We start from the raw sequence: 12,922 nt of genomic DNA, 5'->3' as shown, positions 1-12,922 counted from the left end.
TGACCTCCAAAAATTAGGCAGCCAAAATGTTTTTTTCACTGGCCAGATAACAAAATCATGCCTTATTTGAGTTAAAATAATTACCATAGTTTTTTTTTTTTTTTTTTTAATGAAAATCCAACTTAAGCATCTCTTAAAGCACAGGTGTCAAACATGTGGCCCGGGGGCCAAATCTGGCCCACCAAAGGAGCCAGTCCGGCCCTTGGGATGAATTTTTGAAATGCACAAAGTACACAAAGATATTAACAATCCTTTTAGTTCAGGTTCCACATTCAGACCAATTCAATCTCAAGTGGGTCAGACCAGTAAAATACTATCATAATGACATAAAAATAATGACAACTCCAAATGTTTCTCTTTGTAACTGTAAATATTTTCATGTATTTACACTAAAACAAAGTATAATTTTGCAAAAAATGTTAATAACTTGAAATGTCTTAAGAGAAGCAAGTACAATTGTAACAATATTCTGCCTGTTACTCAGTGTTTTGTGTGTTTGTAGATCCACTGTGATCTGTAAGTTATAATGTACATGTGTAAATGATAGACTGAGACATAATATTGTTAAAATTACACTTTTTTTTTCCAGTTTGTTCATGTTATTCACATCTTTTGAAAGGATAGTTTGTAGATGTAAACCTGTTCAAAATGTAAATTAACTTTTTTCGCTCTAAAACATAGAGAAAAGTTTGGAGTTGACATTATTTATATAATATTATGTTATTATTTTACTGGTCCGGCCCATTTCAGATCAAATTTAGCTGAATCTGGCCCCTGAACTAAAATGAGTTTGACACCCTTGACTTAAAGAACACAGTTATGTATAATCTAAAATTAGATTATTGCTATTTTATTGGGTTATATGTAATTTCAAAGTGACTGCTGCATCATCATGAAATAAAAATATTCAAAAGTGCATCCTGTGACATTGACTGAGTGAAACAAATGTCTATCTCACAGCTTTAACAGGAATGTTCCGTTTAACCCACAGGAAAAGGGAAAAGATTAAAAAAAAAAAACATCCACTGGGATTGAGTCTTAATGAAATGAACTCCACAGACCATAAATATTTTTCTAGAATGCTGCATGAATACATCTGCATTTGTGTCTGCCTTTTTTTAAAGGTAGGCCTCCTCAACTCTGCTGTCCTTGTGGCTCAGGTAATCACCACACCATCAGCCTCAAAGTCAGACATGTCTGAGTATGTTTCAGTAACCTGCTTAGAACGATCTGGCAGAAATGGACAAATATGAAAACAAAAACCCACATACAATTCAAAGTGTTCCATCAGCCACAGGCAGGTGTGTGTTTTTGTTTTACATGCCAAACTAATTTTTTACCTGCCATTAGCGCTTGGCAGGTGTTAATTTTACGTCCTGTACTAACGTCTTAAGTCATGGTATAAAGCAGGGGTGTCAAACACACGGCCCGCAGACCAAACCATGGCCTATCAAAGGCTCCAATCCGGTCTGCGGATTGAATTTGCAAAGTGCTAAAATTGCACTGAGGATATTAACAGCCAAGGGGGTCAAACTCATTCTAGTACCAAACTCCAAATTCCAAACTCCATAATTTTAACAATTTTAAACCTGTTAATAAATGTTTCTGCCTTTGTAGATCCACTAATTTATAAGATGTAATGCACATGTGGAATTAAGAAGCTGAGGCATAATATTGTTAATATTCATTTATTTTTCTTAAGAAATTTCAGGATTTTCAGGTTGTTCTCATTTTTTGTGAGGGGATAGTTTGTACAGGTAAACATTTTCATAATTGAATTTTATTTTTTGCACTACAACATATAGTTTTTAAAATTTGGAGCTATTTATAGGTTATTATGCTATTATTATACTGGTGCGACTCACTTCTGATCATATTGAGCTGTATGTGGGCCCTGAGTTAAAATGATTTGGACATCCCTGCAATCAGCAAACTGTACTTAATTGCATTGCATGACTCATTTAAATACTCTGTTCCCCAAAATTTGCCATTTTAACCAGGAACTCCTACAAATATATATGTAAAAGTAAGTCTAATCTAACACTGCACCTTTGTAATAAATCTTGGCATTAGTCTTTTAGTACCAAACACAGGTTTGTGCCTGCACAAAGACTTCATTTTCTGCCTAATAAATCCCACCAACTGAAAGATGCCATTATGGTGAAATAATGTACACTGTTTCCATTTAACCTGTTAGTGGTGACCTGTTACGGACTACTTGGTGTTTTTCTCAGTATCAAAGCTAAGGTTTCACTTTTGGTGTTTGTTACAGAGCCACGTCGTTGTGGTTTTAATCAGTGTATTTCACAAAAAATCTACATGGAAATGAATTTTGTTCTGGATGTCACTATTTGTTTGACCTCCACACAGTTACATTCCATATACATTCACCTCCAATCTGATCATATTAATAGATTAATCCCTTCTGCTGCATCTGTCTGGAATGTGATTATATTGACTGCATTGAATTCTGTTAACATTATAATATATCCTGAACTGCCTTCAATTATTCCCAAATAGGTAATGGTGGGATTGATGGAATCAGACACTCTGACATGTAGCTGAGACTTTGATTAACAGCTTCATATGATGCCTGGTTGTCATAGAAATGCACTGAGGCAGAATTAGAACAGCGGCCAACAAAGAGCACATAATAGAAGTCATGGTAACAAAGCCTGTATATACTGTGATCACTGTGTGTGTTAAATTTAGTACATGGCTTCAAGCTGTGGGTGTGTCAGTAGAATTAGTCTGTCATCTTCAATATTCAAAGAAAGTAAATCAACAGAAATGACAGTAAATGTCGCCACTATTTCTTCAGAAGTCTTCAGTTGTGATGTGATGATGCCTGGTTACCACCAGAGCAGCAGGTGTGTTGTCATTATGGGCCAAATGTCTCATTTTGTTTAAAATGTTATCATCCTGTCCTCACAGCAATGAGTTGAATGAGCAGTTTTTATTTGCTCTTGGTTTCACCTAAAACCAAAGTTATTTTTGTGAAATTTAATTAAAACTACTTGACGAAGGCATTTAATTTCTCTCATGTGCATAGTATATGTTCCGTATTAAATATGTTTTGCTTTCAAACAGGTTTATCTGCCTGCTTGTCTCTATTACATCCAGATTTTATCTCATTCCATTTTCTCTGAGGTAGATGTCAAACTTGGTAAATCTGTATATATTTATGTACACACAGATTTACCAAGTTGTTTTTTTTTTGTTAGTTTTTTTTTTTTGCTGGTGTAGCTCATAATGATATCAAATGAAACATGGTTGCATTATTAAATTTTCTTGTTTGTTTGTTTTTCCTGACTTACCTGTTAAACCAGCAGGAGCTCATCATGGACGTCCATTAACGGTTCTCGATTCCAGGCAGAACATGTGCACAAAATGAATATTTTCCACATCGATGCTCACAACACCATTATATTTTAATACGTTTTGCAAACATACACGTGTGCAGGATCCTGCTGAATATTCAGAAGGGATGGGAGGTAGTTTTGGTCTAGAAATGTAAGGAAGATTCAGACTTTTTATGTTGCAGAAGCAGAAAATGAAGTCAGAAAGATTTATAATTAACCAAACAAACAATTTTCCAAACCTTACCTTGCTGTGACTTAGTGTTTTAGAGTTTCAACATTCGCTTCTGACCTCAAAACAGCAAAGAAGTGTTTGACAGCTGTTTTCTCCTCCATTGGACACATGGAGATGTTCAGTCACCTGTAAAAAGCAGCCATTGTCAGAAACAACTAACGGAAACATGATGAGTCTGACGCTGTGAAGGTCAACACACATCCAAGATGCTGCTTTATTTTTTTCACTCATGTTTCCTCATCCATAAGCTGGAAACTAAACCACAATGTCCTCTGGAAATATGTTGGGTTGAGTATATTTTAGCCTCTGCTGCAGCTGCCGTCCTGTTCCAGAGGCTCAGACAGCCCTTGTTTATCTTCTGTAACACAACATCAATGAAATTTCTGTTTTTTTCTACAGTGTTTATTTGGCGTTCCAAAGTGTTGTGGTACTGTCTCATACCTCGCTGTTTTCCAGTTCTTTCTCCTTTTTAACCTCTCTATCTCACAGCATCATTACTTGAATACAATGCATCGATGGCCTTCACATTCATGACCGAAGTTTCAGAAGAAATACAACTGAGAAATGTCAAAATATTTTAGTGTGAATGAAGTACCTCAAAAAATGATGAAACAGTCCATTTGTTTCTTGCATCTGAATTAAGACTTTCTTTTTTTGTAGAAATAGCATATGTGTATGTATATGTTGCATAATAGATAATTAACCCATTATATAGTACTCATAGAAATACTCTGAAATTGAAATTGGAGGACCTAACAAGACTTTATTAGTTTTTTGTTTTTTTTTTGTTTTTTTCTAAAATTGTCATTGTTATATTGCAAACCAAGGTGAAGGAAGTTACCATATTTGGTTCTTTACCCATAAGTGGCAAAAAAAATACAAGAAGTAAATATTAAAAAAAATACAAGAAAAATACATGTAAGGTATTTTAGAACTGTTGCTGTCACTGTCTTGTAATGTATGAGTAAAAATCACCAAAAATAGTCACGTGCCTGATAAAGGGTTAAGAAGGTGAATCCAGGTGTAAAAGCACATATTTATCTCTCACTGTTCTCTGTCTTCAGTTTATTTCATCCTTTGAGTTGCGGTAACTCTTCAGTACAACCAAAGGAAGTTTGGATCTGAGTTAAAAAAGACACTGGCAGCTGATTTTTAACAGATTTTTTTGGAAATAGGCTCAAATTACAGAGCTTATCTTTCCCCTCCATTATCAGCTCTGAAGCTTCCACTTGTGTCTGGCTTCAAGCGGGTTTCTATTGCAGCTGTTTTATCTCCGATTGTCATGTCAGACGCCTCTGCTCATCACAGATATATGTGAGGCGAGGCACACATTTCTGTCTAGTAAGCAAACCTCATTCAGTTTTCCCTCTACATCACCTCCTCTTTGAGTGCCGCTGACATCCACTTTAAGAGACGGCTTGTTGGCTAATCTCAGAGTGAAGCTGAAGGTTAAACTGCAGTAAAGACCTTTTCTGTCGCTCCATCAAGTTGTTTTAATCCTTTCTGCAATGAAAATCTGGCTGACATACTTACATTTAGTGACACTCATCTCTCTCTCATACACATCATACAGTTTTGTCCTTTTACTGAAAAAGCCAAATTAGTAACAAGCTGTTTCCATGAGTAATGAAAATGAATATTCCTGTTTAAATGCAGCTACAGTCTGCTCTCGTTAAACCACCCGCCGTTATACCGCCATTTCCGCCTATCGCCATCCACCAGCCCAGTTCCATGCACAAACAACACTTATACCATTGATTTCCCGACCGTTTATACCGCCAGCGGATTGCCATTGAGTACACATAAATTTTAACAATGCACTGAAACAAACGCGCCAGACGCTGATCGCAACAAGCTACGAGTAGGTCTACGGAACGGCCACCGTTCATTTATCGCAGAACACTCAGTAGGTCAGGATGTCGGGAAGAGGACGTGGGATTAAGCCAAAGCCTCAAGATGATGGGGTGTCATTTCCCGACACGGTATAATAATGCTTAAAATGTTTCCCCACTTTAAATGATCCCTTACAACATAACAGAATCAAGATTTATTTAGAAACGCAATTAGAACGGGTTAACGGAGGCAGCATAGACATCATATAGTAAAGACATGCACATTATGGACGCAACCCGTTGTAACGCCATTTTCACTATACTGCCAATTTGGCCGTGAACGGAAGTTGGCGGTATAACGAGAGTAGACTGTACTTCAGTAGTGTCGGACATTCCACTGTGTGAAGTCAACTCTCCTCTTTTGTTCTTCAAACCAAGGTTATAATAGTTTTGGATTTTTCATTGTAGTTTAATTCTATTTAGTTTTACCTTTTTTTTCTCTAATTCAGTTAGTTTTAATTAGTTTTTAGAGCAGGTTTGCTAGTTTTTATTAGTTTTTGTTTTCTTCTAAATGCTTAGTTTTAGTTTAGTTTTTTTTTTTTTTTCATATCTTCACCGTCGTATCCAAATAAATCCCATACAGGACTTTAGTCTCCATGTTTCCAAGTAGAGTGGGGACGAGAAGACAACTCTAAACGACAAGTGACGATGAAGTGCCGTATGGTGCCGCTAGCCGAAATTGCTCGAGCGAAATAAATCGATTTCATATCAATCCGAGTTTGACAAAGATGAAAACTAAGGGAATTTTATCCATAATTTTGTATGTTTTAGTTAGTTTTGTTAGCACACAATACAGTTTCAGTTATCGTTTTTTTTCTTTTACTTATAGTTTTTATTTATTTCAGTTAATGAAAATGTTTTTACAATTCTAGTTTTCATCATTTCGTTAGTTTTCGTTAACAATAATAACCTTGCTTCAAACACCTTGAAAATATTGGCTTTTTGAGATATGCTCATATGTAAAAAAAACAAAAAAAGTTGATGTCCATCATAATGTGTAACAGTAACTGCATTTTTTGTTTAGACTAGAAATGAAACTTGTTAGAAAAATTAGGCTATTAGACTATATCCTGTAAATACCAGGTGTCCAGAGCACAAGTCATGGATGGGTTATGATGACATTTTGCAAGAATGCACGGACATATCCACTCAGGATATGTCTACCATTTCTTTGCTATCTGTTTATTTTGTTCTAGTTTGGGACCACAGCGTACTTGTTGTCCATCCAGTTTGGGACCAGAGCGGGTTGCTGCCCTTGAGGAGATCAGGCCATGGGGCAGGTGGGGGAAGAATACAAACGCGGTCACTGAACCCATGCATCACCGTGTTTTGAATACCTAAGCCAATGGTGAACCTGATCAACGTCACAATATTTGTACACTTGGTCCAATGATTGTAATACTCATGTTCTTTCATAAGATCTTACACTTCCTGTTGATAGTCAGTCAGCTGCTGCATCTCACTGTATGTACTTGACTCCTTGCAAGTAAAATCTTCTGATTCCAGAGTCCAGTGACTCCATCTTTTGTCTCAGAGTGTATCACAGAATTTTTTTATCAAAACTGAGACTAGAATTTTGTTTTGTTTTGTTTTGTTTTGTTTTTGGAGCATCCATCTGTACCAGGGAGGATCTTTGTCTTTTCATCATGTGACCATAAACAGGAGTCATGTCCTAACTTTCTGTCAAATAAATACAGATTATCTATATTGGGCCCCATTAGCTCTATAAAAAACAAAGAAACTAAATAAAAAACAAGTGGTGCCAGGCACAAAAACCCCCACCCCTTGCACATATTGTATCTTATTTTTGCATCGATCCAGCTGATGTCATCATGTCAATACATGTGCTGATGTCAGCATATCAATTGCCTCTATATATGTGCCAAGTTTGAAATAAATTGAAACAAAATTCATATTTTTATAGACATGTGAAATTTTGCTCATTATAAGTAAATGAGGAAAAAAAAAAGAATTAAAAAAATCTCAAAAAATGTAAATGTGGACCTACTTTTCCCAAAATGTAATGCCATCTATTCTGGGTCACGGGCAATCTATAAAACCAATTTGGTGTGAATTCAACCAATAGTTTTTCTCATACAGACATTTGAAATTCCACCCATTATAAGTAAATGGGGAAAAAAAAAGATTTTAAGAAATTCATAAAAAATTTGAACTTTGACCTCCTGCTAAAGTGTTAACAAACATGCTGGACCAAAAACCGTACCCCTTGAGAATATTCTGTGTATTTGTCTAAAGAAACCTCATAAAACCACAATGATACTGGCACAACCCACGTATCTTTGGGTTTTTTTTTTTGTTTTTGTTTTTTAAGGAAATGCTTAATTTGGAGCATTCAGAACATCCAGTTGGAAAATGCTCTTTACATGATGCCTGTCAAATTCAGAACATTCCAGTATAAACGTATAATTATGGTCATGTAAACATACTCAGAGTTTCTGTTCATTTGCGTAAAAATCATACAGCACTAATTTAAAAATATTTGCATCACTTTTATTTCGTCACTTATTAAGTGTGAGGAATTTCTGCAATTGTCAATAAAGCTGCAGAGGAGAGGCTGTAATTACTAGATTAGTCATATTGCTATTTTCCCCTCTGGCTGCATTTTAACTAATTAAATAAATTGATAACTCACCATACTGACGCCAGGGTCTGTGTTTGATCTTTTCAGTCCTGTTTGAGTGGACACATGTTGACTCATATTTAATTAAATCTAATCTAATTAAAGACTGAAACTTCTAAGCAGCATTTGTATGGACTGATGTGAACCTTCACTTCCCCAGGAGGAACCTACATCTTTACTAAAGTGCAGGCCAAGTTTTCTAAAGGCAGCATCAGGTGACCATTAGAGGACTTCTGATCGAAATACATATTATTGAACTGGTTTCTGCAATGAATAGGGATTTACCAGTATATGTATCAGCATATAAGGTGTCATTTCACCGATTATAGTGGCACATATTTATCTGTCATGTTATTTTAGTGTTTTTTTTTAACACGTTTGTAAGTGTGAATCTGTGTTCATTCAAAGATAATGCGATGGGGTGAATCAGCTGAAAGACTTTAAAATGGCAGCCTCTTAAGCCCGTTCCCGTCACATTGTAATGTGATTAAAGCTGATTTTGTCTTATTTTTGTTGTTTTCTGATTATAACACGACTTTACATGAATGAAGCTTCTCTAATAAACCATTGTTTTGGGTTACATTGAAATGATTCCCAACTGGAAACAAATGGCCCAGATTAACTATTTTTATTTGTATAATTAATTTTTTTTTTTTGTTTTCTAGACATAAATGTGGGTCTAAATAACAGCAAAAACAAATGAAGAAACATTGTGTCTCTATGGCATTTTGAATAACACTGTTGTCCAGGAATTTTGCATCTGCCACATCCCCAGGAACTGCTGATGAGGCTGTGAGCCTCTTTTTGACCTCACTCCTGTCTGGATTACGGCTGTTAAAACCTTAGTTATTGGTTGGTTTATTGATATAAAGTTGATTTCATGTGGAATTTGCCTCTCCTGCTGTATTTCTCCTGCATATTTTATTGGTTCGTTGATCCCACAGTTCTCTAATACACTGTCTGATTAACCTTCATCACTGTTTTTTCTTTAGTTGGACAATGTGGATGAACAGGCAGCTCAGATCCGCAGAGAGCTGGATGGGAGGTTGCAGCTGGCTGAGAAGATTGCTAGGGTAAGAAAACCAAAATTTTGAGAAAATCACCTGCTTTACTATCAAATGTCAACCAGGATCAGTGAGTAAAGCAGGGATCTCAAACATGTGGCCCGGAGGCCAAATGCGGCCTGCCAAAAGTTCCAATCTAGCCTCTGGGATGTTTTTGCAAAGTCAAAAATTCCACAGTCTTGAATTGAATTAAGAAAAAAAAAAGCTTGAATTAATGAAAAAATGTTGAATTAAGCAAAAAAAAAATCTTCAATTAAGTAAAAAAAAAAATCTTCAATTAAGTAAAAATAAAACCCTTGAATTAAGCAAAAAAAAAAAAACTCTTAAATTTAGCAAAAAATCTTGAATTAACAACTTCAAATTCTTTTAGTTTTTAGTTTTAGTGCAAAAAATAACATTAAATTATGAAAATATTTACATTTACAAACTATCCTGTAACAATAAAATGTGAATAACCTGAACAAATATGAACAACCGGAAATGTCTGAAGAAAATTAAGCACAACTTTAACTATTTTCGGCCTGTTACTAAGTGTTTAGTGTCTTTGTAGATCCGATCCATAATGCACATGTAGAAATGATAAGTTGAGGCATAATATTGTTAAATTTGCACTTATTTTTCTTAAGAAATGTCAGTTTTTTTCAGGTTATTCAAGTCTTTTTTGTTTGGATAGTTTGTAAAAGTAAGTATTTTCATAATTTAATGTTTGTTTTTTTTCTTTACCCTAAAACAAAGACAAATTTGCAGTTGTCATTATTTCCAGGTTATTATGTTATTATTTTACTGGTCCGGCCCACTGGAGATCAAATCAGGCTGAATGTGGCCCCTGAAGGAAAATGAGTTTGAGACCCCTGGAGTAAAGGTTGTACCTCTGGGTAAGCGATGCCCTGTGACTGTCCTGCAGGAAAGGAGATACCCAAAGTTCATCTCTGCTGACATGGAGGCTCTGTACGTGGAGGAGCTGCGGTCTTCAGTCAACCTGCTGATGGCAAACCTGGAGAGTCTCCCAGTTTCCAAAGGAGGACCTGACTTCAAACAGAAGCTCAAACGCTCCTCCATGAACAACTCCTTCCTGGACATGGGAGATGAAGGAGACATCCTGTCCAAGTCTGACGTTGTGCTCTCCTTCACTCTGGAGGTATGTATTATCATCTGAGAAGGGCCAGTTTGAGTGTAGCCTCTTAAGCCCCGTTGAAGCCACGGTTCCCTCTCTTTGTTGTCATGGTAATGCTACGTGACGCTTGTAGCAATATACACATGATGTACATTTACGTAACCAGAAGAATGTCAGCGAAAACCAGTCGACAGACAACAGAACATAATCTGAACCATAAGTACTTAAATAGGCAAAAATCTGAAACAAGCTAACAGTTCCAGGCCAAAGTATGTCACGAATAATTTTATAAAATAACAGAACAATGCGACAAACTTTGCACCACTAAGCAAGTATTGTTTCCCTACCACAACAAGCCGAAGAAGAGCAAAAACAAAGGTTGTGTTGTGATACAATGATTATGAAATTTGTCTTACCTGTGCTCTTTTCTGATCATAACTTGGCTTTACAGGAAATGAAACTTCCTACTATCATCTAATCCAATGGTTTGTGTTACATTGAAATGATTCTGTGCGGCCAGGGCTTAAACCAATGGAGTGAAGACATTTGGAGTCAACACTCAACACTCTGAACCAGTGTTTCCCAAAACTTTTAGCACAAGACCTTAACTCTATTTAATGCCTTCTCGGAAATGCACAAAATAGATCATGAATTGTTCATATCTACATTGTCCACATTTTTACTTTGTTAAAAGTCATTGGATTAAATGTGTGTTTTTGGTCACAGTGTATCATTTGTGTCCTTTTTGCCTTATTGCGTCCTCTGGTGTCATTCCACCATATTGTGTCTTTTATGTCATTCTCATCATGTTGCATCTTTACACCACAATTTGTCTTGTATCTTGTGTGTGCTTTGGTGTTTTTTTTTCAGGTGCTCTTGCATTGTTTCACCTTGTTGTGCCTTTAACATTATTTTCATCTTTCAGGTCATTTTCACCTTGTTGTGTCTTTGGTTGTTTATCTGGTTGTGTGTTTGCATCATTTTCTTTGTTGCATCTTTTATGTTGTGTTATGTTTTCATCTTGTTGTGTCTACCACTGAGAGCTGTCTTCTACTTAGACAACTGTATTTCAAGGGTAGAATTAAATCTATCTTAAATTATATGTACTTATGTTATCATGATTATTTGTACATGGTGATATCCATTTGTTTCATTTGTGTTTTGGGTTTATCTTCTTCACACTGTGAGCTAATTCTTTTGAGAAGTTTCAATATGTTGTTGTTTTACTTTTACTCTTGTGAATGTTTTCTTTTAGGTATCTGAAATGTTCTGTTGCTTTGTTTATCACATTTTACACATAAATAGTAGTTTATATAATAACCACAATTATGGTTTCTTCTCCAAAATTCAGGGTTTAAGTTAAAATGATTTTCTATTTGACAAACCCCTAGCGCCCCCCGGCTCATACGTGGATAATCATATGTTTAGATCATTTGACGGAACATCACAACAGGACAGACTGAACAGGTGTGATGAGCGGCACCATCACGATGAGGCTGAAAAGCAATGTCTGCCAATGAAGGATGAGTGGTAAATCATGTTTAAGTCACACAGTGGCACCATGTGTAATCTTTACTGGAAAATATGACTAAGACTTGGTGAATTACAGCTAAGCTCACTAGCGGTGGTAGCCCACATGACTGTGACATGACTTACCATTTCTAAGCACCTTTGATACTGGTAATACGGCAGCTGCTGTGAAAAACCAAATGTAAGGCCGCCAGAAAAGAGCATGACTTGCTATCAGCTGTTTTCCAGACCATGCTGCCTTCACATTTCTGTGTGAGAGTGGGAAATGTCAGAATGAATAAATTAGACTTTTAAGTGGTACAGTGACACATTATTGATTGGTTGTTTGCTATTATCTATTCTATTTTACTGAACTCTGTCTCTTGACAAATGAAGTTTTTGAAATTGAAGTAAGATGGTAAAATTCATGGTTTTAATAAAAAAAATAAACTAAGTCACTCAGATTGAAACATTTTATTCTACGCATTTTTCAGATATATCACCGGCCTTATTGCTTGGTCATCAATTCTTTCTGCTACTTGGCTGCTAAAGTATTTTTTTATGTTTCACCTTGAATTGATCGATACATAACTCAACTGTATTAGGACCCAGCATCTTAACATGTTAAAATGAGCGTTACAGATTTTCTTGTGATCAGACAAGTGGAGTTGAGGAAAGATGGTTTTACCTGCTGATGGTTTTGGCTGTAGCTTCAGCCTTCATCAGAGCTGTCAAACACTTCCTGGTGTGACATGGCTAAAAACAGCGGACAGCTCTGATGGAGGCTGAAGCTATAGCCAAACACATCAGCAGGTAAAAACATTTTTCCACAACTCTACTTGTCTGATCACAGGAAAATCTCTAATGAACATTTGGAATGGAAGACATGATGAACGTAATCAATCTATGTTAAAATGAGAGCTACTGTTGTTTAATGGTCTTGCCCATCTAATAATTAAATATTAGTTAAAATGCAATTGGTTTCTTGTCTTAGATATGTGGAAAAGACACAGTTGAAAAATGTAAAATTCAGTTATATAGAAGTAAATAGAATTGCTGAATATGGTGGAGTTCGATCTTAAAACTGTATTTATTTATTCAATAAAGT

At 35.9% G+C, this 12,922-nt stretch overlaps 1 protein-coding gene across 1 annotated transcript in view; it reads left to right on the top strand.

The window, feature by feature from the left end:
• Window positions 1–12,922, top strand: part of cadps2 (Ca++-dependent secretion activator 2) — a 308,305-nt gene that overhangs the window by 129,287 nt on the left and 166,096 nt on the right. Inside the window, exons 4-5 of the mRNA XM_030137611.1 lie at window positions 9,120–9,200; window positions 10,096–10,329. Coding sequence (XP_029993471.1) covers window positions 9,120–9,200; window positions 10,096–10,329 — 315 coding nt within the window. The remainder of the gene's footprint in view (window positions 1–9,119; window positions 9,201–10,095; window positions 10,330–12,922) is intronic.

Source organism: Sphaeramia orbicularis, chromosome 6 (assembly GCF_902148855.1).
Source record: "Sphaeramia orbicularis chromosome 6, fSphaOr1.1, whole genome shotgun sequence".
Classification (NCBI taxonomy): Eukaryota; Metazoa; Chordata; class Actinopteri; order Kurtiformes; family Apogonidae; genus Sphaeramia; species Sphaeramia orbicularis.
Note: the sequence above shows the minus strand (reverse complement) of the source record. Positions and strands in the feature narration are given on the sequence as shown.